The sequence below is a fragment of the Cyprinus carpio genome, chromosome A3, assembly GCF_018340385.1.
Source record: "Cyprinus carpio isolate SPL01 chromosome A3, ASM1834038v1, whole genome shotgun sequence".
NCBI lineage: Eukaryota > Metazoa > Chordata > Actinopteri > Cypriniformes > Cyprinidae > Cyprinus > Cyprinus carpio.
In genome coordinates, this window is record NC_056574.1 from 15,034,231 (window position 1) to 15,061,167 (window position 26,937).

The window sequence follows — 26,937 nt, forward strand, 5'->3', positions numbered from 1 at the left end:
ACTGAAAAAAGCACAAATGTCAGGGCATGACAAAACTTCTCCAGGCCCCAAAAATACCCTTAGACTCCAGAGGGTTAATGTTTCATACCCAGATAATACTTTGTGGACAGATTTTCTGCTAAATTTCCTTCAGAAGTTACCTTAATATCGAAAAAGACAAAAACGGTGGTAAAATCACAAGTTAAGACAAGTTAAAAGTGCTCTTTTAGGAATAGCGTTGGGTTAGGATTCATCTGTACCATATTATTACTTTTATAATTAGCTTTATATAAAGGTGAAGGATGTCATTTCTGCATGATTACTTGCACCAAAAGAAAAATATTGATTGCTTTCAAACATGTTTTTATGCACTCCATCTTCCATTGTTTGGCCAAATAAAGCCCCGCCCCAAACACATGACATTGGTAGAGCCCTATTTTAAGGAAGTAGTTTTGAAACTCTAGCTTTCCAAGCTACTTACTGTATAAAGTAGTTAAACAGCGGTCAAGCTATCTGAGCTATTAACAAAAAGTAGTTAAATGCATTGAGACTTTACAAGAAGGTAGTACGTTATTAAATGTATAATATGTTAAAAAATGTATAATCTAGTTCCCTTACAGGCGGTCACTCTCAACATCACGTCGGTGACCAACGAATTGGGATCTCACTTTGAGCATTTCCCTGAAAGAGAAGTTTCTCTAAAAGAGTTTACACGGGTGCATCTTTGTAAAGACGACGGATCATCTTTTTAAAGATGCCATTTTACCTGTGCGTTTCTGGATGCGGTTGTTACCTGGCGCCAGGTGATGGTCACGATTGCTGCTTCACGTGTCTAGGCATTAAACACGATGAAGTGGCATTCGCGGATGAGTCATGTTCCCATTGTGGAAAAAATGACCATCTCGGAGCTGCGGACCAGGCTTTGTTACCTCAAGGGAGGCAGAGCTCCATTGCCTCTGCCGCAAACTAGTGCTCGTCCTGGCAGCTGCCAGGCGAGGGCTACTTCAGGCAATAGCATGGGTGGTTTGAGGGTTACAGTGGTGGCAAACCCCTCAGGGAACCAACCCTTGGGGTCCACCACTCCTCTAGCACTTCCGATTCAGTTGAGTGGCCAAAGGATAGCATTTTTATTAACAAAGCACACTCAGACACTCTCCGGTCTGCTCACAAGCTACCCAAGTTGGGTTCCTGCGGTGGTTCTGTTGGTCCCGCTTGCACGGTATCTGGGTGCCTGGCTAGCGCCATCCAGCCCATCTCGCTGGCTTCTGTGGACCATCAGCCTCGGCTATACAATTCAGTTCACCCAGCATCTCCCCAAGTTCAGTGGCATCCGCTTCACAACAATGAAGGCGGCCGTTGCTCCTGTCTTGCATGCGGATATTACAGTCCTACTGGTGAAGGATGCGATGGAGCCGGTCCCTCCAGCCAATATGAGAACGGGGTTTTACAGCCCTTACTTCATTGTACCCAAGAAAGGCGGTGGGTTACGACCAATCTTAGACCTGCGTGCCTTGAACCAGACCCTTTACCGGTCACCGTTCAAGATGTTGATGCAAAAACGCATCTTCGGGTGCGTCCGTCCCCAAGAATGGTTTGCAGCGATCGACCTGAAGGATGCATACTTTCATGTGTCGATTCTTCCGTGCCACAGACCATTTCTGCGGTTTGTGTTCGAAGGATGGGCAAACAAGTACAAGGTCCTGCCCTTCGGGCTGTCCCTGTTTCCCCGTGTCTTAATGAAAGTTGGGGGCTCTTGTTCCCCTCAGAGAGCAGATTGGCTTATACTAGCACAGTCTTGGGACCAGTTGTGTGAGCACAGGGAGCTGGTGCTCCGGCACCTCAGCCTGTTGGGTCTTCGGGTCAACTGAGAAAAGAGCAAACTCTACCCAACACAGAGGATCTCTTTTCTCAGTATGGAGTTGGATTTGGTCGAACAGACAGCACGCCTCACAGAGGAACGTGCATGGTCGGTGCTGACCTGCTTGCATTCATTCAAGGGCAGGACTGCAGTCCCACTGAAACTATTTCAGAGGCTCCTGGGGCATGTGGCAGCTGCAGTGGCACTTACACCGCTAGGGCTATTGCATATAAGACCGCTTCAGCACTGGCTTCATGGCCGAGTCCCAAGGTGGGTGTGGCAGCACGGCACTCACCGAGTCCAAGTTACACCGGCCTGTCGCCAAACCTTCTCCCCGTGGTCAGATCTTACATACCTCTGGGCAGAAGTGCACCTAGAACAGGTCTCCAGGCATGCCATGGTTTACACGGATGCCTCCACCACCTGCGGCCATGTACAACGGGCACGCAGTGTGGGGGGTTTGGACGGGCCCCCATCTGCACTGGCATATCAATTGCCTAGAGTTGTTGGCAGTGCACCTTGCCTTGAACCGTGTCAAAGGGCGCTTACGAGGCAAGTGCACCTAGTGCTTCCTGCTTGAAGCATGTGCTGTTCCGATCAGACAACACAGTGACCATTGTATGCATTAACCAACAAGGTGGTCTGCGCTCCCGTCGCATGTCACAACTTGCCAGCCACCTCCTTCTTTGGAGTCGGAAGGTTCTGAGGTCACTTCGTGCCATTCACATTCTGGGCCTGCTCAACCGTATGGCCGACGAGCTGTCTCGTGCTCCCAAGAGAGTGGCGACTCCACCCCCAGATGATCCAACTGATTTGGAGACATTTCGGAGCTGCTCAGGTAGACCTGTTTGCCTCTCCAGAAACCCCTTACTGCCAGCTGTTCTGCTCCCTGACCAAGGGAACACTCGGCACAGATGCACTGACACACAGCTAGCTGCGGGGCCTGCGCAAGTATGCATTTTCCCAGTGAGCCTTCTCACACAGACACTGTGCAAGGTCAGGGAGGATGAGCAGCAGGTCCTGCTTGAGGCACCATACTGGGCCGCTCTTACCTGGTTCCCCGAACTAATGCTCCTCGCGACAGCCCCTCCCTGGCAGAATCCTATGAGGAAGGATCTACTGACTGAGAGACGGGGCACCCTGTGGCATCCGCGTTCAGACCTCTGGAAACATCATGTGGAGGTTCTTGGTGACTTACCCCAAGAGGTAGTGGTCACCATCACTTCGGCGAGAGCACAGTCTACGAGACAAGCTTATGCCTTGAAGAGGAACATGTTCGTTGAGTGGTGTTCTTCTCATCGAGAAGACCCCCGGAGATGCCCGATCAGGGTTATCCTTTCCTTTTTGCAGCAGGGGCTGGAGCGAAGGCTGTCTCCCTCCACCCTTAAAGTATGTCGCTGCGATTTCTGCTGACCATGACCCCATGGAAGGGAAGTTGGTAGGTAAGCATGACCTGGTCATCCTCTTCCTTAGGGGGGTCAAGAAGGTTAAATCCTCCCCGACCCCGGGAAGTTGGTAGGTAAGCATGACCTGGTCATCCTCTTCCTTACTATTTGAGCCTTTGCAGCTAAATTTTCTTTCATTGAAAACCTTCTCCTGCTTGCACTGGCCTCCATCAAGAGGGTAGGGGGGGTCAAGAAGGTTAAATCCTCCCCGACCCCGGGCTGGCTGACTCCCAGGTAATCCTGAAGCTCCGGCCTGGCTATGTGCCCAAGGTTCCCACTACTCCCTTCAGGGATCAGGTGGTGAGCCTGCAAGCACTGCCCCCAGAGGAGGCAGACCCAGCCCTAGCTTTGCATTGTCCTGTCCGAGCCTTGAGATGCTATGTAGACCGGTCACAAAGCTTTAGGACCTCAGACCAGCTCTTTGTCTATTATGGAAGCCGGCAGGAGGGGAAGGCCGTCTCTAAGCAGAGGATGGCCCACTGGATTGTGGATGCCATCACCCTGGTATCCTTCTGTGTATCCTCTTGTATTCTCACCTCAAACGGATAGTGGCACTGAGAGACCCTGGTAAGTGTCAGCTTGCTAAAACTGCTCCAGAGTGTCTATACTGTAGACCCTGTCGAGCTCCTCCATCCCCTCGGCAGCCAGATGTGCCAGAAGGTCCGGCACCACATCTTCACTCAATAAATCCTTGAGAATCGTTAGAAGGCTGGATTCCATATGTGAGACCTAAGTGGATCCCATATGTGTAAAGTCCACCTCATCGCCTGTGTTCCCGCAGCAGACTTCTGCCATTTCCAAGAGGGCTACAATCACCTCCAATTTTCCATATGCACCTAAATGGATGTTTATATGTGTATTTGCTTCCAAAACCCACCTTCGGGAAGGATGCCCCAAAAAGGGGTGCAGGTGGCTAGCACAGGGCACTGGAAGGGGCATCCTTGGCAGTTTGGTAGGGAATCCCAACTTGTCAGTCACCAACATGACGTCGAGAGTGACCGACTGAAAGGGAACGTCTCGGTTACGTATGTAACCCTCGTTCCCTGAAGGAGGGAACGGAGACGTCACGTCCCATCGCCATGGCTGCTGTAGCACTGCTGAGCGGCCGTGTCACCAGCTCGGCTCCTCGGCGAAAACCTGGTATGCATTGCACCGGCTGCCTTTTTATGATCACGCTTTGATGCTCCTCGGCGAAAACCTGGTATGCATTGTCAGTGTGCATTGGCTCATTTAGTTACACTCGAAGTAGATTGGTCTCTCGAAGTGAGATCCCAATTCGTCGGTCACCAACGTGACGTCTCCATTCCTTCCTTCAGGGAATGAGGGTTACATACATAACCGAAAGGTTATATCATTAATTTTTTATCTGACACAGTAAGCGACAATGTTTATGCTGATGGCATTAAACAAATACATTTATACAAAATGCAACTAATAATACTGGAAATGTTTGAACCAGAAATTGCAACCAATATTCATTCCTATTGTGACGTATATCATTTATCGAATCAGACAAAAAAAGGCAGGACAGGACTTTTTACTATTATGTGTTGGGAAAAAATACAGTATTTGCTGTCACATTACTGAAAAATACAAAAAATGTTAGTGACAGAAGTATGGAAGTGGCACTCCTTGTGAAAAAGTAGTAATAATTTTATTGAATGCAATTGTAATGTACTTCAAATTTTAAAAAAGTATAAAAAAAAAAAAAAAAAAAAACAGTACTTCTGTCAGGACCACTGGTTCTGTTCTGGGCAACACTCCCTGTCCATCCATGCAGCCTAGCATGGATAGGAGCAGGGAGAGCATAAATAACCCCCCTAGGGTAAACTGAACAGAACCAACATTAATGATTAATGTAGCAGATATCATCAATGTTCTAAGTGATTATTTTATATATCAACATAATTCAGTGGTCTGACTCAAGAAGAAATATCCAATTCCAAATCCTGACTGGAAGAGAGGAGTTGGGGGTGGAGGTGGATGATGATCTCCTGAGCAAAGTGATAGCTGCTGAATAATGACTGAAAGGACCTTATAAAGGGAATTATGATTGGTGTTGGTGTCCTTTAGTTAGATGTGGATCAGCTGAGTGTCAGCTGATGTGAGCTTGACTAACTTGACCTACCTGAACTAACGCTACACTCCATTTGCAGATAATATATTAAAGTAAAAGGCCACTTAAATGTACTTAAAGAGAGACACTTTCATGACTACTGTTTGTTACTTGAATACACTTTTAAAAAATACACTTTTAATAATTTCAAATTAAACATTTTGCATTAAAGTACATTGAAAACTTTTTTATATATATATACTTTTTATATATATATACTTCATATTTCAAGGATAATGTAAGTCATTTTAAAATTACATATAAAGATATACTTAAGTCCTACTAAGTGGGTTGAAAGCATTTTAAAATTAAGCTAATTTACTATACATTTAAACTATAATGCATTTTTATTTAATTGCAATTAATATGCAGTTATGTGTCTGAAACATTACATATTATGTTTTCATGTTGTTTCATTAGTTGTAAGTGTTATAAGTGCAAATGTGTTTTTGTGTTTTAGGTGCATAAGGAGTACAGCAAGTGCCTCCGTCATTCTTACTGCTGCAGTCGCACCTCCACTACGAGCTCTCATGGATCGCTGAAGAATTCTGCCCTCCGTGCCAACAACCGCTACTACACCGGCAGCCAGGCACGTCATGCAGCGGTACACAGACAGGTGACATGCATGCACACTGACAGCATTGCTATTTATAGACTGCTGTTATATTCCATATACCAATTCACCTCGCCCACCTGTTTCAGAGCCGAATTCGTCGTATGTGGAATGACACGGTGCGAAAGCAGACAGAGTCATCCTTCATGGCAGGAGACATCAACAGCACTCCCACTCTCAACCGTGGTGAGACCCTCCTTCTGCCTTAAAATTTCCCAGCATGCACCAGAGTCCATCTGTACCTATGTGTCTGTGCTTAAATGGCCATTTTTTTCACTAAAGTCCTTTTCAAGAAAGTCAGTTCTCTCAGCGGCCATATTTGCTACATCTCTACACATAAGTCCTATCTACTTTAAATTCTTTGAAACTGCTGACTAAATTCACATTTAAACAACATATTTTAGCATTAGCAGTAAAATCTGATATGAAACGTCCCATAAATGTAGTTTCTTACACTTAAATTGCATTAAAAATCATATATTTCAGTTCGGTCCAGCCAATGCGCATATGCAATATCAGGCTGTTTCTCAGGACAATAACTGTCTCTATGGAAACCAAAACTTCTGTGACTTTACCAATTGGTGATTGGCACTTTTATTTATAGCACGGGACTTATTCCGCCATATTGCTTGTGGCACTTTCTCCTATTCATAGTAATATGAGTGAACCCTCTTATATATATGAACAATATCACACTCGTAGACATGAGATATGGCTGTATATCGGCACGGCTGTGATTCAGCCGTAAGTAATCACAGCGTGCCGATATACAGCCATATCTCACGTCTACAAGTGTGATATTTTTTTTTTATATAACAGTTTGATGGCACGACTGTGATCACAGCGTGTGGATTTTCTTTAATATCTCTTTTGTGCAGGTGTTATTTTTTTTTTTTATTTATCCAATTCTCTGTTACTAATTCAAAAACGTCCCTTTAGAAATAGTTTGAAGGAAGGTTGAGTTGTTTAATTAAAAGCTTATTCTATCACTGGGTTAAAAGCTCTCTGTATTATATGTAGAGTATTATGAGTTAGAGGTTGACTAAGTGCGTGTGATTACCTGCATCTGATACAGCATTCATTCTTCAGCTCAATCTCATATTCACAATAAAACATTAGTCTGAATGTCTGCTGAGGAAAGCATTATCTTTGTCATACTGTCCTTTCATCTGTTAAGGATGATTTCCGATGACAGCGCTGCTCAGTGCATTTGTTAACTGCATCTAACAAACTGTTGTTGAAAGTAAAAAGGACTTCCGTTTCAGTCTTTTCGAATATAAAAGTCTTTACTGCTGACTGGTAAAACAGTCTCTTTTTGCCATCTAATGGCGGAACAATTTCTCAAAAATCACCATCACGTACACACACACAGTTTCCCAATACTAAATACTACTATGAATATAAAATAGTATTTATTGAATAATAAACAACAGCAACAGCCATCATAAAAGTTGCTAGACAATTCAGTCAAAAGTGCAAAGTCAGCGCTCTGAAATACAGCATTAAAGTTACATAAAATATAACGTGATGAGATTTTGCCCTCAGCCAAAACTATTTGCTCTGGAACAAATAATAGTTTAATGAAACAAAAGACTGCCTATTAGAATTACCTAAAATAAATTATATCTCATGTTTAACCACTATAGAGACATCAGAGTCAGTGGCAAATTCCAGAAGATCTGGCCAAGGTGAGGCTGCTCTTGGCGGGTTCATGAGCACTGAATGGCCACTGATGCCCTGGAGCTCAAGTCTCCAAAAACGTCGAAGCAAATTTTAAAATAGACGTTATCTTTATTAACAAACCTTATATTTGAAGTCTAAACAAGTACATTCTCACCTAAAAAACTCTTAAAACTACATTCCGTCACACAAAAACAGTATTATTTTCAATTTTAGTGGATTTGGGCATCCGCCATGACACTCGTTGTGAGAAATACAGGAAGCAGAGTGATACAAACGGTGAAAGGGTGTTCCTGTGTCAATACCAGTACAATTTCTCACGGTTCTCAACCAATCAGATTTGAGAACTAGAACGAACTGTTTAGATACGATATATATGTATTTATATATATATATATATATATATATATATATATATATATATATATATATATATATATATATATATATATATATATATATATATACAGTCTTTGGGCTCATTTATAATATTAGTAGTGTTTTTCTATCCAGCAGAACAGCCAGGTTTAGTTTTTCATGACATATTCACCAATTAAATTAATTGTTAAGTGTTTTGGCCAATTCTCCAATATTTAAATTAGTTTAATTAAAATCTTTACTTCCTCATTACATTCAATTTTATTTATAGACCAGTGTTATTTTCTTATCTATATACTATTATAGTATTAATAAATATTTTGAAAAAGTTTTTATTTTTATATTTTTAGCTTTTATTTTAATTTTAGTTAAAGTTTTAGTCATGCTTTTGTCATTTTTATCAGTATTTTTATATTTCTATTTAGCTTTAATTAATTTTTATTTTAGTTTTACTTTTGCTAATTCTAGTACTTCAACCTACAGCCTATTTTATTTCAGCTAAATGCCAAGGCAACATTTCCAAGGTTTTTTTTGTTTTGTTTTTGTTTTATAATACCTTGATTTTTGCAGATTAGTTTTGATAAATGCATTTTTGAGTTCAAAAAGGCTTGTGTTCATAATACAGTGAACTCTCAAACAGGTATTAGATTTTTAATGATCTGACCTTTTTAAATACATTCAGCACTTCCTTTACGTTGGACTGTAAAGGAAGACATAGCAATAGTTAATAGAGAGAAAATGCACGAGGCAGGCTGTTTCCATCACCAGATCCTGAGTGTGGCGTCACCAACGTTCTGATCATCCCAGGGATCAATGTTTGCGGGAGGAAAGGGGGGCGACGACAGAAAAGCCGTAGCTTAATCAATCGCCACTCTTTATGCTAATTCTATCCATTTTGTTTTTAATGAAGTGATTAGCCGCCGAATGAACGGGGGGTAATTACTCTAATTGAGGAGAATGACAGTAGCGTCCTCACTGCAGTGCGCCGATTGTTGCTTTCCGGGAACTTTAATCAAGGCGAGAGAGAGAAAGTATGAGACAGAAAGGTAGATCTAACCCATATAGTAGCAAAAAAAAGAGAGAAGAATAGATTCTGGGGGGAGGAAACGGCAGGGTTTTGTGCCACGGGAGAAAAGGTTTTTTGGATGTTACAAGAGTGAATGGCAGTCAGAAGTAGAGATGGGGGGTAATGAAAGGGCGGGTGTATGTGCACGGTGAACGTGATTTCACCAAGTACAACATGTTCCTGGATCAACATCCTTTTTGATCCTGGAACAACATTCTAAACATCCAATCAGATCTGAGGGATAAGTTTTCAAGAAATTACAATCAGGGTTAGATGCTTCTACACCCTTGTTAATCAGCTGTCATTTCCCTTTGATTTTAGGAATAAATCATGGATAGGGTTAGGTTTAGGGGGTAGGGATTGGGTAAGGTCTGTATTTTTAGACAGTAATGTTGATCCTGGATCAAAAGATGTTGATCAAGGAACATGTCTTACTTGACAAAATCACGGCAAACTTATGTGCACACCGCTGTCTTTATCAGATTCATCTCCTATCGCTCTCATTTCCCACTTCACCGCCGTGTGAAGTCTTTTCTGTACTTCCAAGAGCCGCCGTCATACTTTCACCTCCCTCCCCCTGGCCTAGAGTCCCCATCAGAATTTACACAATACACTCCAGTGAGATATTTACAGGAATTAAAGGAATGTTCAAAAGTTCAGTACAAATTAATCTCTATTGACATCATTTGTGGCATAATGTTGATTAACACAGAACGCATTTTTGACTCTTTTAGAAACTATTGATGGCATTGATCTGAAGGGTTTAACAGCAAAAATCTAAAGAAATGAAAAAATCTCAACACAAAAATGAAAAATTATTCACCATCCAAGATTTTTTTATTTATTTTTTTCCACATCAGAACAGATTTCGATTCAGATTTTCATCACCAATGGATCCTCTGCAGTGAATGGGTGCCATCAGAATGAGAGTCCAAACAGCTGATAAAAACATCACAATAACCCACAAGTAATCCACATGACTCCAGTCCACCAATTAATGTCTTGTAAAGTGAAAATCTGTTTGTTTGTAATAAACTAATTCAACAAGGTGATTTTTTTTTCAATTCAAACTGTTGTTTCTGGCTAAAAAGCAAGTCCTCTATCCATAAAATTGATTTCTTAAGTGAAAACGTTGTCTATTTTTTTTTCTCACCATTTACAACCAAAAACAGTCCAAAACTATTGTAAACAAACATGTCGATGCATTTTGATTTGAGAGGACAACAGGAATGGACTTTTTTTTTTAACTGGAAGAAGTGTTATTGTGGATTATGGACTCGTATTTAAGAGCAACAGTTTAATGTTAAAACACCTTGATGGATTTGTGTAGAAACTGAATGATGAAAACACAATGTACTGAATGTGAAAGTAGAAAGACTGAAATTTTTTTTTCTTGTAAAATACTCTGATAATCTTGGTTTTATTTACAATTTTGAAAAATAATTTTTACAGAGTGCTTTTTGCCTCACAAGGTATTAACTGATGGACTGGAGTTGTGTGGATTACTTGTAGATTATTGTGACGTTTTTATCACCCATTCACTGCAGAGGATCCATTGGTCAGCAAGTGATGCAATGCTAACTTTCTCCATATTTGTTCCAATGAAGAAATAAACTCATCTACGTCTTGTGTGTCTCGAGCGTCAGTACATTGTCAGCACATTTTCATTTTTGGGTGAATCATTCCTATAAAACAATTGCACTATTCATTCAGTGAAATCTTTCTATTTCAGCTGGGACTATTTTTCTAGATGGATGAACATTTCGTTATGTGCTATCGATGTCATTTCTGTGGGCGGAGTTTGCGGCATGTAAAATAGCGCTTGACAGATCTGGAATCTGTATCGCATATTAAAATTTAACAGGTTTTCTCATGTCAAATCATGTTTAGGTTATCTTTTACATAGCTTAAATGGTACTGTGGGGCTTTAGCTGTGTTGATAGATTGAATAGGTCACACTAGTTTCATGTTTAAGTCTTGTTGGTATGCTTAACAGTGTGTTTACTACATTGTCTCTGACTTTAATGAGGAATGAGCTGGAATTATTTTCTGTGATAAACAATTTTATGCCACAAATGCTGGTGGCACAGCTTTACTTTAATTAAACCTGGAACATTCCTGCAAGAGGTAAGAAATGTGTGTAGTATGTCTGTAAAAATGGCAAGTATGAGCAAACTCACATCTAAAATTAATTCTTGAGGCGGTCCTCTCTGATAGATGATAAGGCAAGAGCGCAAGGTTGCACTTTGCCTCAGTCCACTCGATGTCATACTGGCCTCTTTTTAATTTCATGGCATTTCTGTCTGAAAGCCCCGGGCTGCAGCTCTGCGTCTGCATTATGGGCCATACTGAATGTTCCATTTCTCTGAGTCACATTTGTCTACTGCAAGTGTTCACATTTCACTGGGAAATGAACCCACATTTCAGTGGCTGCTCTGTGAAACTACATAATAGCAAATATTACCATTTCCCTCCCAATGACTCCATCTCACAGTGAGGCATAGAATTACACTCCACGACTACTCTTCAAATACATTTTGGCTTCACTGCATATAAACACTTCATCAAATCAGCCATTACGGCATCACACAGCGACATTTTTTTTTTTTCATGAAATGTCAAACACAATAAACACACTGTGGATTCTGCTAAACCTTATTGTGACTTGCAAATAGCCATTCCAAGATCATATTATGTATTTTTCTTTAAAACTTTAAAACTGATAGTACCTGCATCCTGAATGCTCATGGTCAATAACGTTTTACCCATGGTAAAATACACAATATATTAACAGGTTTGATGTGAAACAGCTTTATATACCACTATACACCAGACTATTCATCTTTTTAGAAAACAAGCAAGCATAGGGTCCACCCCTAACCCCTCGCCTTTTGAGCAATTCGTTACTGTTTTGTACACATTCTCATATTATTAGAATTCCAATGCATTTTGAGAGAGGGGCACTTTTGGTTAATTTTGGAGAACGGGCAGGGGCTTGAGCCCCCAAAGCACCCCCCTCTACAAGTGCATGACCGTATTTTATATCCTTTACTCCTACTCCATACATATATACATACTATAACTATTAATAAGCAGCAAATTAGGAGTTTATTTAGGCAAAAGTCATAGTCAATAAGGAGAGCTGGTCCCAAAACTAAAGTGTGATCACATATACATGTATATTAATAAAAGTTAGCTATAAATGTAAACATTTGCCAAAAGACTCCATTGGTCTAACATGACCTCATAGCAGTGTGTATATTCACAGCATACTGTACCTGTAGCATGGCCTTCAGTGCCTTGCTGCTTAAATAACGTTTATAAAGTAGGATTTTATAAAAATGTTATGACTTTATGATGTGAAGAATATCCTTCTTTTCCTTTTTAGGTACAATGGGGAACCATCTTCTGACGAACCCCGTGCTGCAAACCCGTACAGGAACCTCTCCTTATAACACGCTGCTGGCTGAGACGTTTACCCCACCCTCACCTGGAGTCTTCAACTCTACTGGTAAGTGTGGGTCGACTTTAGTTTGTATTGGAAAGAAAATCACAAATGATTTCACTTTAGTATCTTAATTATTTATCATGTAGAGTTTCAGAACTGTTTAAGTCTCAAACTGTGCTCAGATTTGCCAAAATGTTACTTAAAGTTGTATTTCATTGATCAAAGATAGCTATTTCACATACTAAAACCTCTTAGGAGAAACAAAGATTCTGATATGCTGATTTGCTGCTCGATAAACATTTCTTATTATTATTAATGTTGAAAACAGTTGTGCTGCTTAATATTTTTTGTAGGAACTGTGATACATTTTTTCAGGATTCTTTGAAGAATATAAAGTTCAAAACAACTACATTTCTTTGAAATTGAAACCTTTATTAACATACTGAAAATGTCTTTACTCTCACTTTTGATCCATTTATATATAATAAAAAATAATAATAATATATATATACACACACACACACACACACATAACTCATACATACACATTTGAGTTCAGAAACTTAACTTCTTAATTGAACTTTTTAGCTATGAATGTCCTCTGAGCAATAAAAACAAATCATTTGTATTTTTTTTATTTTTGTGTTGTTATCATTATTGTATATACAGTTGCCACAGTGTGTGTGGGTATCACCGATGGTATTCATGTGCTATGATCTTGGCACTCTTGTGCATATGCTGTGTGTGTGTGAGTCTGTGCATCTCCCTCTGCGTGTGAGTTTACACCCTGTCGGTCTGTCAGTGTGATTCAGAGGGGTGGACAGGGACTGACCATCTGGCCAGCGTTTTTATATCCCTCCTGCTGGAAAGATAGACCAGAGCATCGATTAAAGCTAGGGCTGAAGTTGAGTGACTGACAGCGAAGCGAGAAAGGAGAGCGTTCCCTAGAGATTCGACTGGAGTATCGGCATGGCTGTGTCTGTGCCGCACACACATACGGCCCAGGCTTCACTCTCTCGCCGTACCATTCACTTCGTGTGCCGATTGAAAGGCAGCGAGAGAGAAAGTTAGCTGCGGTTCCCATGTTAGTGGGGTGAAATTTAAGACAGCATCTCTGTTGAATATTTTAAACGTTCCCTCTCTGTGTAATGTGTCAGGCTGACGGTGCGCCACTCGGCTCGGCTGAGAGTACATTTTTAGAATGCTTATGGAGAGGAAGTAGGAGGAGGGCCTCATTAGAATGTCTAATTATTCACTCTCTCTCTCTCTGCACAGAGGAGCGTTGATTAAAATCATTCCAGGCATTAATATTTAAACCCCCGCATGCCTTGGTCTGTGCCGCCACACGCATCTCCTGCATTCAATACACGCAGACGAGTTAAAAGAATATCACAACATCTCTGGCGTGTGAAATAAACATGGTCTTGACTTTATGAGGTTGAAGTGTGAATAACATCTCGCCGAATAAGGATTGTGCCAAAAAATGAGGGGCTGTTCCTAAGATCCCAACTCCCAAGACTAAAAGAGTGAGATACTGATCCTCAGTCCACAGAATCAGACACTGCCCCAAAACTAAACGACAGTAGTTCCGCTGGTTTTATACTTTATCTAGCGAGTAAAGGTGTAGTGTGACCAAACACTACATCAATGTTCAGTGTAAACCTCTGAGCGAAAGCTGATGTAATGGTAAAAACTTACTCACATAAATTGCCCTCTCTCTCTGTCTCTTTGGCATGTAGCATTCTAGTCAAGTCTAAAAAAAATATAGATTCTAAGGAAATATTCTAAAAAAAAATGTTGTATTTAGTATAAATGTACCCAAATTGAGATATTCATTTAAATCCACAGCAAAATAAGACTGTGATAAAATTCTTAATTATTTAATTGGATAGTTAATTGGATTTTATTTATAGAAATATTATAGAAATATGCACAATTTTTTTTTACTAATTCACTCACATGTTGTTCCAAACCTTTATGGCTTTATTTCTTCCATGAAACACAAAATAATATATTTTGGAGAATGTTTCAACTGACGATTGATGTCCATTGTTGTCTCTTTATGGCTATTACAGTATTTCAACAATTGAGTTCCTAAGTGTGACATTTGTTTATGCCAACATTCAAGAAAAAGAAGGCAGTTTCATGTAAAGCAAAAGGTAGAAACATATCATTAATCATTTTTGTTGTCTTTATTTTGTCTCACTTTGCCCTCACATGGCCTTACCATGGATCCACAGGAACTTTCCGTGACCCAAGTAAGACTCTTTTCACTTTCAGGCTTATGGCTATTTTCAGTGTTTTATAGGCTAATTTTTCAGAATGATAACCTCTTCACATGTGCAGTGAAGCCTTGGTTCTATGTACACAATTTACGTCCCTGGTAATAACTTGCCTCTGTCCATAAGCCTATTAATCTTGTGATGGAAGTTGCGTTCACTATTATTGATTTAATCCCGGATTCTGTTGCTGTGAATCCCCGTCTTGATTAAATTAGGTAATGAAGTGCTCACTTCTCCCTCCTTCTTTTTAATTTGCTTACCACCTCTAATTTGCTTTCTCAACAGAGAGCACACTGTCTAAGAACCGAGATCATGGAGGCATGGAGACGCTACCTCTGAATGGAAACTTCAACAACAGCTATTCTCTGCATAGTGTTGGAGGTTCGGGAGCTCCCAGGGGCAGCTGTGACTTCCTGGGAGGGGGAAGTGGAGATAGCCCCCCTCCCCTACTCAATCCCCGTGGTTCAGAAACTCTTGGTGACATACGGAGAAACCTCTCGGACGCAGCAGCGTTCGAGAAGATGATCATATCTGAACTTGTGCACAATAATCTCCGAGGCAGTGGAGGGGCTGGGGGCGGTGACAGAACATGTGGTAGCCTGGTCAGAGGGCACGGGCACATGGGAATAGGGCGGGGAAGAGGCGGGGCAGAGCCGGCGATAGGCATGGAGGATGACAAAGACTTTCGTTCGAGAGAAGCACGTCAGCGCACGCCACAAGACGTGGAACTGCTGTACAAGGCTCTGGAGGAGCCCCTGCTTCTGCAGCGTGCCCAGTCCGTGCTCTACCAGAGCGACCCAGAGGAGTCCGAAAGCTACACAGCCGACCTGACCGAGAGTTTGGGCCACAGTGGTCACAGCGGCCAAAGTGCAGCAGGCCAGGGCCACAACGGAGCCCCCGATTCGCCTGCGCGGGAGTCCCTCTACACCAGCATCACCAACCTGCGAGATTCACCCTACCCCGACAGCAGCCCAGAGCCACTAGAGGTGGTTCCACGTTCGGCCCAGCCTCCGGAGGAGCTGTACTACAGCTCAGGTCGGCCAGCCATAGGCTCCCGCGGAGCCCCCATGCAGACCTTCTACCAGGCTCCACCTAGGAGACCGAGCACTGAAGCCCACCCCACGCCTGAGCCTCCTCACAGTGAGGGAGATGGACAGATGCAGTTGGTCACAAGCCTGTGACCATGAGTAAGAGGTGGAGGAGGAAGAGCGCCACAGGGTCTGATGCAAAGTGCAGATGGCGATGATGGACTCCTCTCTTGTCTCTGACGCCCTCCTTATGTCTGGTTGCCTTTTTGCTCTTTTTATTAGTTTTGAAGTAAGAGGTAAGGAAAGCCTAAACAGGGAGAGCGACAGAGAGGTTTGTCTCCATGGCAGCAGGCTCTCTGAAGTGCTATGTAACCGCTGCCCTCTCATCAGCATCATTTTCTCCTCCCATCTCACACACACACACACACACACACATAGAGAAACAGCGAGTCCAACTATCTGCCTTTTCTCAATGGACGTCTCTGCCTTCAGCTCTCTCTGCTCCAAAAATATTGTCAAACATCACGCTGGGCTTCTATTTCTGTGTTTTATTTCAAGTCATATCTTTAAAATGTTGCATTTGCGAAACTCCTTACCTTCACTTTCCTTTCTCTGTCTTTCTCTATCATTATTTGATGAGAGCGGTTACATGAGGAAATGGGGATATGCCATTATACTGCAAGTGACAAAAATCTCTCTGAAAGCTCTTCAGTGTTGCCAAAAATAACTGTTTTTGAGCCAGGACACAAACTGGAATCTACTCACACACACTCTCACAGAAGTGCTTGTTACTGAACATCAAGAGTGTGAACATATGCTCATGAAAAAGGAAAACAAGGACTATTGTTCAGACACAGGTAGTGGGAAGCTGCCTCAGTGGAGTTGCCTTTATTTCTCTCTCTAAACTGACTCTTCTGTAACAACCACAGAGACTGGGAACGGGGCGGACATTAGGACACAACCCATCATCAGCTGGGTCGTTTGAAGCCTCGGCCATGGGACCTCTCATGAATGAAACTCTGTAGGGTTTCATCTCAGATCCACAGATGGGGGGTGGATTAAGGACTGAACCTGCTCTCCGAATCACTGATGGATGTTGTAGGTGGACGTGCTGTATCACCTGTGTTATTGTGGCTAGAAGAATTTTTTTGCTACTGCTCCAGCCATTCTTAGAGTCCGACCTCTGTACATAAGAACCACACAAAGCGAAAGCAAGTCTTATTCTACTCGTCACCTGTACATAGAAGAACAAAAGCAACAAAAAAGTATCAAATACTATGAAAAACAGTTCTTGTACTGCAGCAGAAATCGAAAATAAAGATGTTTTGAAGTTTGTGACCTAAACACCATGCCAGTCTCTCCCTCTCTCTTTCTTTCGCTCTCTCCGGCCCTCATTCAGTCCTGCCCTGGAGCACCATAGTGCCAGGAAATTTAATTGTCTGCCAAGAGACAGCGAGAGAGAGACAGAAAGAGAAGGATTTTACATACAAACAAGATAAATCCTGGCACAATTTTTATGTAATATAACCCATTACATTAGCTATGTTTCCATCCAAATATGCGAATTTAACTTATGCGCAAAAGTGGAATATCGCATAAAACATTTGCGAATAAAGCACTATTTCCATCCAACGAGTCAAAGAGAAAAAAATCCTCACTTCCTGATAAACTGGCACTAAATATCTCTAAGAAAACTAGGAGAAGCCACTGAATATAATAATTTTCATATGTAATTACATTCGCTTCAGAGCGAGCAGACGTACTGTAACACGATAAATGCGGTCATTGTTTTTAGAGGTGGATGCCTGCTCTTTGGGAACGCAGTCATGTAAGACAGTAATTATACAGAAATACTTTGATTACAGACTTTCCTCAGGCATTTCAGAACGACCAAAACAACAAATAGATGCTGTGAACAAGATCAGTCCACTGGTTAGTCAAGTTATCCCGTTTCATAGCGCAAAGTCACATGACTTTTTCAATTCACATGACTTTTTCAATTCACATGGTGGAATTTATTCGGTAAATGTGTTTCCATCGAAGTTTATGCACATTGTTTCTTATTGGATAAAACGTTTATCCTACTCAGTTGTGTGCATAAGTTTTTAATGTGCATTTTTAGAATTTCTGCGCATCTTGGCATTTCCATCCAGTGTTTTTTTATGCGATAATCCAAAATGTGCATAAAAATAGGTGGATGGAAACATAGCTATTGTTGGTAATGTTTGACCTTCAACATTCCCAGACAGGAAGTGCTTGACATGAATGAAAGGGGAATACACTGTGCCTCAGTGGCGCACTGGTGCATTGTGGGTTAATTGACAGCAGCCATAATGTAGTGTTGGTTATATTTTATCTGGAAGTTGTAATAGATATCAGATGACTAGATGAATAGAATATATTTAGGTGAAAAAAAAAGAAAAAAAAAAAAAAACCTTGGGGGGCACATTCAAAAAAAGTTTCAGTCACAAACCCTAGATTGTATTTGACTGTTTTTACATACCAATAACAGCTGTTATTTCTGAACCCGGTGTGACAGTTGATTTACAATTTGTATGTGTATGTCTGAACGTTAACGTTTGGATGCTTGCGAACCAGAGTACGTATGTGTGTGAGTATGGATCTCAGAGGCTATTTTTACTGGGTTAGATGGACCCACATTAGAAGAACAGGAAGCAGAGTAAATCTATATCTATATAAGAGCTCAGTATAAGCTTCCATCTAAAAGACTTTGTTGAAGGTATTTTAAATGTTGATTTTTATTTATTTATTTATTTATTTTATTTTTTGCCAGTCAGGTACAATGGAAACTGAGGTTTAAAACAAAAACAAAACAGAATTAGCATTCATTGAGAAACAGGAACATCTGACCAATGAGACACGGCCTCTGTGGTTTAGAATCCCTATATGCAAAGAGCTGCATAGCCTATTGAACAAAAGAGAGGTATTCATGAGTGCTCCACCCCTCTGAAGTCTGCTCAATCGTCAAGTCTTTCATGTCTGATGTTTTATTTATTAATATTTATTTGTGTGTTTTGATTATTTATGCACATATTCATTTATTCAATGTAATTTTCATTCTGTATACAGAGCATATGTGAAGGTGAAGAGAGTGTGCTATATTTCGAAAGAGCATACTAGCATACTACTCTTACTATAGCTGCAGTATATACTATGTATTGTTTGCACAGTATGCAGATTTTCTGCCGAATTGCCTAGTAAATTTAACCAGAATGAATGGTAAACAAGGCTGAATTTGGAATGGTATAGTACTCTTAATATTTCTGCCATAATAAGAAATATTAATAGTAAAAATAGAATTCAGCCAGTATAGATTATTTTGTCCCACAATTCAAAGTGGTATACTTTACCTTTTATTTCCAATGTGATGGATGAACGCAGTAATAAGCTAGTATGCCACTCCAAACATAGCCACAGTAAGAAAGAGAGAGAGCAGGAGTGCGTATCCATGTTTAATGTCAGAGGAAGAGGTGATGTCCAAACTACACAAGTCTGCAGCTGCTTTAGAGAAGGTCTGCTGCTCCCACTGTCAAATGTGGAGAACAATGTGCATCCTGAATCAATGTCCTATCATTGAATGCAAGCACCATCTGCACTCTCTCTTTCTCTATCTCTCACTCCTGTAAGTCTTCTAACGGGACGTGTGTGCAATCCATTGCATGGTAACTTGTACTGATTGACACAGGGTCAGTATGTTCGCCGGTGTGCTGCCCAGCAGGTGGTTAGTACACCCGGTCCTATATTAAGCCTGAGGCATGTATGATCAGCTTTTCTTTAAAGCAATGACCTAAACTCTTTTTTTTTTTTTACTTGCTTTTCTTGCAAAAATGTTCCATGTTGATGAGTAGGACCAGCTTCAACTGGTCAGCGGGTTTGACCATTTGAATGTATTGTCACACACCATTGTTAACTGGCTTTTAGAGCTTAGGAGATCTGCTCCTGACTCATGGCCCTCTGCCCACCTGGCACCACATTGCTGCTGTTTTTACCCCCTTATACCCTGCTGCAGTGGCCCGTGGGAAAGGCTGTTTACCTGTCTCTCTCCATCCCTGGAGATGTCTGATGTGCGTCATGTTTTGTGCATCTCTCCGTTTTCTGCCCTTGCTCATTTTTATTTCCCATCTACCCTTCTCCCACGTTCCCCCTCCCGCACCACTCTCTCCTTTCCCACTTAGCTCACCAAAATGTTTTTGCATGGCTTTCCTAGCTGAGCATTAATGTGGGAAGATTTGTTATGTTAGTCAAAAGCTTTGTTTACATGGGACTGAATGGATAATATAGTACAGTGTTGAATATGGTGATAATGACAGTGATTATGCACTGTAGTAAACTGCTAGACTAAAGCCTGCTCCGAGGGACTGCTACCACCTCCAAAATTCTCATACAACCCCTGATTATCATAATAATACTAAAAGCTATAATCTAAAGGAGTCAACCCACCATGCTCCTGCTCTCTGGGTTTCTCCCTTTGTCTTTCCCCACTCTCGCTCTTTGAGAGCACTTGTGTTTGGTGTTCTTTAGATATGAAAGGAGTCAGCCTGAGCCGCTCTCCATATCGGCCACGTTTTCATGTCTTCACATTCAAATGGAGAGGCAAACAGTACATGAGTAGACATCGGATGACTAGGCCCAGACGGAATCTGCTGCTTTTTTCCCTTTTTGTATGCGGAATGAGTTTAAAAAACTTTAAAATGTGTTCAGTTGAGCTCAGAGTGCTACACTTTTATTGGTAGCTGAATTAAATTTTCCAAAATATAAAAGGACCCCTGAAATCACTTGACGAATGCAGTTTCTTGTCGTGTTTTGAATTTCCTTTTACACAGGAAGTTCAGTCTGGATATATCCTCCATTTTTAAACGTATAACCAATATCCTTTAGTTTACATTAGTCATCAACCATGATTTGCTGACAAGTGGAAATATTTTATATTTCTATTTTTTTTTTTTTCATTTAGTCTGCTCATTTAACTTGCACCTCAAAAAGATGTGCATTTGTTTTGCTTTATTGGTTGGAATTAGGAGGAAGAACTCCTAGAGATCTACTTAGCTGCAGATTTCAGAATTATCAAGTGCTCCTGAAAATCTTAGTTACCTGTTGGTGTTGGCTTGGTGTTGAAACTGCAGGAAGGTAGATCTCCTGGAACATTGGTTGGGCTCCCTGCTCTTTGATTTGACACATATGTGTACATGCCCACGGGTGCAGGATGAGTCGTCAGTATATTTGGTTAGTTTGAAGAGAAAGTACATTTTAAATGTATACATCTTCTAAAAGATTAATGTTTAGGAGTACAAAACTACTTGACGTGGACAGAAAGTCTCAAAACTGTCATTTATGTGTCATGGAGTCTTTAATAATGGAACTCAAGGGACTGGAGATGTCTTCAACTTTGTGATTGAGACGTGTTCCAATTCAGCAGAAATCTTGAGTTTTCCATAAGCGCAGATTCTGTATGGGCCTGTGACACCTGTCTCTTTTCCCTCTCCACATAGGTGCCATCGCACCGGCCTGCACTCCTGTGATCTGACAGTCTGTCACCTTGCTGTCAACCCAGTCCTCAGCTAGGGCTTGTCACCGGAGAGCCCGAGTCGTGACCTCTGATCACGAGCCGTCCCCCCCTGTAGCACAAGAGCTTTGCTTTTAGAGCCACATGTTGACTTGATGTCCAGATAGTAGGATAGATATAATAAAGAGAGGGAGAGAGATATGACAAAGTCATTCACTGCTGTCAAAACAACATGAAGCATCAGCCCTGGGCAAAGCACCCCACCTGCTCGGTCACACTGCATCTGACAGGCAAAGAGAACCCCTGGAGATAAATGACATATTTTATTGGTATCCCTCAGTCACTGAGTGATCAACACCTTCCTGTAACATGGAAGCATTTTAACCCCACCACAACCACTGAACGAGGGACCATTCTGACAGCGCTTGCTTACACCCTTTTCCATCGAAATGGTGCTTGTGTTAGAAGGATGTGTGAATGTCTTTTGCAACTGGCCCTCATTTCCACTGACTTGAGAGCTTAACGATAATGTACCTAACTATGTTACTATGTAACCTGTCTACATACAAACAGTGCTTCTACGTCTTTTAAGGTGCGATCATATTTACCTTTGCCTAATTTCACAGGCAAAATCCAGTCATTTCAGTAAGAATTAGTGCAACTGGGAAATGATAGTGCTTTTGCTTTGAAAGTGACTTCTGTGTGAGGAGAACTTTTTGCCAATGGAACTTTTTTTGCATGCAGCCCCTCTGGGTCAATCACAGATATGCAGGGAATTGGTGGAAATTTTGTTAATGTGACCACACATTTAGTCATTTTTGAGAGCATATTTTACCATTCATAAATTCAACATCTTTATCATGAGCTGGCTATGATGTAAAGGAAGTCATTTTAAATATTTGAAATCTATTAAGTATTTAAAAATATTAAATTTATAAAACAAAACAACAACAACAACAAATATTTCATTATTTCATACATACCACATTTCTAAATTAAAGCAATAAACCACAAGAGACCACACATTACATGAAGCAGAGTGCCTAAAACTCCTTTAACTGTGGTAAAATTACTGTAAAGCACAGGCTTGAGTGCTTATTGTGGAAAATAATAGCAACAGCAATATGATTAAATATACAAATTTATAATTAGTTCAGAATAAACATTTATTATGCAAATACTATTTTTTAACTTAATGCAATAATCTGAGTGCAAGAGTGTTCATATTACAACGAAGTTATCAGTTTTATTAAAATCAGTTCATTTCAGATTGACAGGGAAATTACAGTTATTATAGGCTAAGTGTGACAAAAATGACATTAGCATTTTTTAGTTTGAGATTTAAGGGGCAGTTGTGGAGCCTAGAACCTCTTTTCTTTTCTTTTTCTTTTTTTTTTCCCAAAGGAAATGTGTGGATTGGGCCAGATTGGACACCAGCACCCTGTCAGTGGAAAAAGGGGTAACTGTCATAAACTGAGAGGGAACAGGCACAGAGCTGTTAAACCGACATCTACACACTAATAATGTAGTATTATTTGGTCTCTTGGAGAGTTTTTGAGCTAGAAACAGCACCTGTACCACAGTTTTGAGAATATGTTAGACTGTGACATGAGCCCAGTGGGGAGGTTCATGTCGTTAACTGTTAACCAGCTGTCCGTCAGTCTTTAACAATGGCTCAGTCAGGCAGGGTTACACCAGAACACAGAGCTCTTGGTAATACAGACTCCCAAAACAGTGTTCCTACATTGATCACACTAACATCCAAGTCATGACGGAGCTGTGTTGTTTTTGTACTCTGTACTCTGACAGACATTTTAAGAGGAAGTGAAGGGCAATTTTACATGTTTTACATGTTTTAGTTTGACCAATCTGAAGCAAGTTTTGGTTTGATATACAGATTCTTGTAGGCATGCCTTTGACTGTACGTTTATTAACTATGTTTGACCCAGCAGGGCAGCGTGGGCCAGCATTCAGCAGATGAGTGGATGGAAACCAGTCTTCTAGAAGAATCTCCACCTTATCATACAAGCAAGTTTCTTTAAGAAACACCCAGTGATTTAGTTCAGCGTTGTGTTCATTTCCTGTCAGGGTTTGTTGGGTTTTGAGAAAGTGGGCAGGGACAAAATCATCCTAGAATGTATGAGGCCTTCTTGAGTTAGACTATCATAAAAATGGCATTGTTGTGTGATCGCACAGTATTAGACATTGTATATGATTGAGAATCAAACATGGGGAAAAAAGTAGTAGTCATCAAAGGCCAGGGAAATGATTCTGTCATTGAGGTTATGTATCCTTTTAACTTTTTTTGTTTTGTTTTGTTTTGCTTTTTGTTCTGACCTTATTGTTTTATTTGAACAACTTTTTTATTAAATTATGATGCTTGGGTCCCATGTAACAGGAGAGTTAATGTGATTTACTGTTTTAATTGAAGAATGATATGTGTTTTATTTCTCACCATCATTGCTTTGACAGCAGTTTGGGCCAAAGGGGATGGTTTTATGTAAGCGTTTGCGTCATTGCAGGTCAGTATGACCCTGTATCAGCACATATTAATAAAAAATTTCTAAAACCGAACATTGGTCATTTCATGTCTGTGGTGAGTAAAATCACACACTGTACAAATTAATATTCAGGTGTGTATTCTTTCTTCACCAATGTTTTTTTTTTTTTTTTTTTTTTTTTTTTTTTTTTTTTTTTTTTTATGGTTATGCAAACTACTTCAATTAAAGGGGTTGTATTCTACATCTTTATTTTTTTTTTCCCTCTGCACTAAGATCCACTTATAATGTCAGTCAAAGTTTTTTTGCACAAAAACATGTAATTAAGTTTTGTGTGACTATGTTCCAACCTCTGTGACCTTTAGAATTACACAGACAGTTTTGATGCTGCCCCTTTATCATGCAGTAACTTGACTGTGAATGTGCTTTTACTGTTTGTCGTAAATGTATGCAGTAATTCAAAAAATTTTACTTACAATATATACTACACTTTATTTTTATTTAAAAAATTTTACTGAATTATTTTTACATTTTAAAGGAATACTTCACACAAAACTGAACATGTGCTGAATATTTATTTACCCTGAGACCATACTGAGTTTGTTTCTTCATGGGAACAGATTTGGAAAAATTTAGCATTACGGTACAGTACATCACTTGGTCACCGATAGATCCTCTGCAGTAAATGGGTGCCGTCAAATCAGAGTGGACCTCATTTACGAAACAAACCTACGACAGATAATTGGGCGTACAGACATTTTTTTTATGCAAAACTTCTCAGCTGAGTTAGTCTGAACTTGGGTGCAGCATAGTAAACCTGGCAGAGAATTGTAATGACAGTATTTTGTTCATTTAGATTATTTTCCTGACTGACAACCAAAACTCATTTATCCATCATTAACCAGTAATATTAGAATGTCTTTTTTTTTCAGTTCCTTACCTTTATATGCACAAGCAACATAAACAACAGATCAAGCATTTACACAAAATTCACAGATAAACAGAAATTAAGTATTAAAATGGATTAAAATAAATAGGACACAAAATCTAGCCTATTTCTCCTAAATAATTGACAGAATAACGAAAGAGTGTTTTTGTGACACTCTTTAATGCATTTTATTTGTCTTCTATATATCTTTATTTTATTAAATCCAACTGATTGCGCAGGCACAATACACACACACACACGCACACACACAACATATCAATTCTAGCGTTGCTAACTTGACATTTCAGCCATTAGTCATCAAACTTAAATGCAGTCAACCAAACATAAAAGTTACACTGCTCAGTCTGGTGTAAAATCAGGTCTGGTATAAAATCAGCATGCGGCACCCAAACAAACACATTTTTGTGCATGTTAAGGGTGATGTTTTATGTGGATATTGGAACACGGGTGAAGAATAAAGCCTTGTTTACATAATGAACAATAGTTTAGAAACCAAATGTTAAATGGCAAAAATGGATTCTTGTCAAATGAGAGAGGCTTGTGATCCCAGTTTTGCTTTAAAAAAATTCATTTTAGCTTGCCGTTTGTATGCTCTTTGTAATGAATGCAACTAGCCTAAATTGTTTTGTATTTTATAGTTTTATAGCTACTTATTTTTCATTCTTGTTTTGTTCTGAATACTTTTAAATTTAAAGGATTTGTTGTGGAGCGAGGGTAACTAAATAGGCTAGTGTTTATAATATTTGTAAAGGTTTTGTTATATTTACCAATGTTTAATATACATATAAATTAATAAAACTGTTTGCAATTACAAGGTTAACGGGTGTTTTGGCGTAAGATCAATTTCTCTTTCATGAAATTACTTACTCATTTTTGCAGGGTTATGTTTCTCCATGTCGTAAAGTCTAGGGGCAAGGCTTCTGAACCGGGGTGTTTTTTAGGGGTGTGATATTCAAATGACAATTTTTTTTAGCCGCCACATTTATCATGTACGATCATTTGTATGATGGGATTGGCAGCATACAAATATTTCATGATTCACACATGAACCCATGTTGTTGTCGTATGGATTACTTGTGGATTATTGGGATGTTTTTATCAACTGCTTGGACTCTCATTCTGACGGCACCCATTCACTGCGGAGGATCCATTGGAGAGCCATTGATGTAATGGTGAATTTCTTCAAACCTGTTTAAAGAAAGAAACAAACACATCTATATCTTGGATGGCCTGAGGGTGAGTACATTTAAAGCACATTTTCATTTTTGGGTGAAGTTTTGCTTTAAGATTGGGATCCTTCAGAAAGCTGTATAGAGATGCAGTGGCTACCCCATTACCAGGAACAGCACATTTACTGGACTTCCTGCACATTTAAATATTCATATGAATGGTATTATCTTCTTCTGGGGCTGAATTACTGATCTGCGTTAAGATCTTGACAGGTTTCTAACTGAAATCGCTACAGTTCCTAAACCGTTAAGATATTCTAGAGTTATTTCTTTAATGCGGCCCCTTGTGTTTAGGAATAATAAATAGTGTCTTACTTCCTCATTACTTCCCAGTGACTAGTGAATAGGCGTTGATTTGTAAATGATGCCAGATGTTAATTTGCCTGTAGCTCATAGCTGTGAAACCACACTTTTTGAGAGTATGTCTAAATTTAAAGTAAGGGAAAGCAAGAGAAAATGAGTTGTCCATAATGTGAGCCCTTAAAGTTAATATTAGCAGCCAGGATGTTTTGAGAAAATTAAACCTAAGCTTTAAATGTAATTTGGTTAATTACTCAAGAGTCGTATATACAGCAATTTACAATATGGCAATGCCGACTGGCTGATGGCACCACAAAAACAAACACAGTCATAAACCTTTCAGTAGCTGTCATCCTGAACTGTGACATCAAAGACAGCAGACAGGGAATATAACCCTCTTTCTTTAATGTATGTCAGACTGTTTCATTCTTTCAGAAGCCCTCCAAAACTCACTGGGCAAAACATAATTCACACTGTTCATTATATATTTCATGTTTAATTCAATGCGTTATTTGATCTTTCTTTTTAATTATTTGCAAATTTG

General features: G+C 40.1%; 1 protein-coding gene across 2 annotated transcripts in view; it reads left to right on the top strand.

Annotated features, from left to right (window-relative positions):
* Nucleotides 1-23,650, top strand: part of adgrl1a (adhesion G protein-coupled receptor L1a) — a 103,265-nt gene extending 79,615 nt beyond the window's left edge. For both annotated transcript variants that reach the window (XM_042720120.1, XM_042720128.1), the window contains 5 exons: nucleotides 5,859-6,014; nucleotides 6,101-6,197; nucleotides 12,524-12,646; nucleotides 14,824-14,841; nucleotides 15,151-23,650. In XM_042720120.1, coding sequence (XP_042576054.1) covers nucleotides 5,859-6,014; nucleotides 6,101-6,197; nucleotides 12,524-12,646; nucleotides 14,824-14,841; nucleotides 15,151-16,046 — 1,290 coding nt within the window. In that variant the 3' untranslated portion in view covers nucleotides 16,047-23,650. The remainder of the gene's footprint in view (nucleotides 1-5,858; nucleotides 6,015-6,100; nucleotides 6,198-12,523; nucleotides 12,647-14,823; nucleotides 14,842-15,150) is intronic.
* The last annotated feature ends 3,287 nt before the right edge of the window (nucleotides 23,651-26,937 follow it).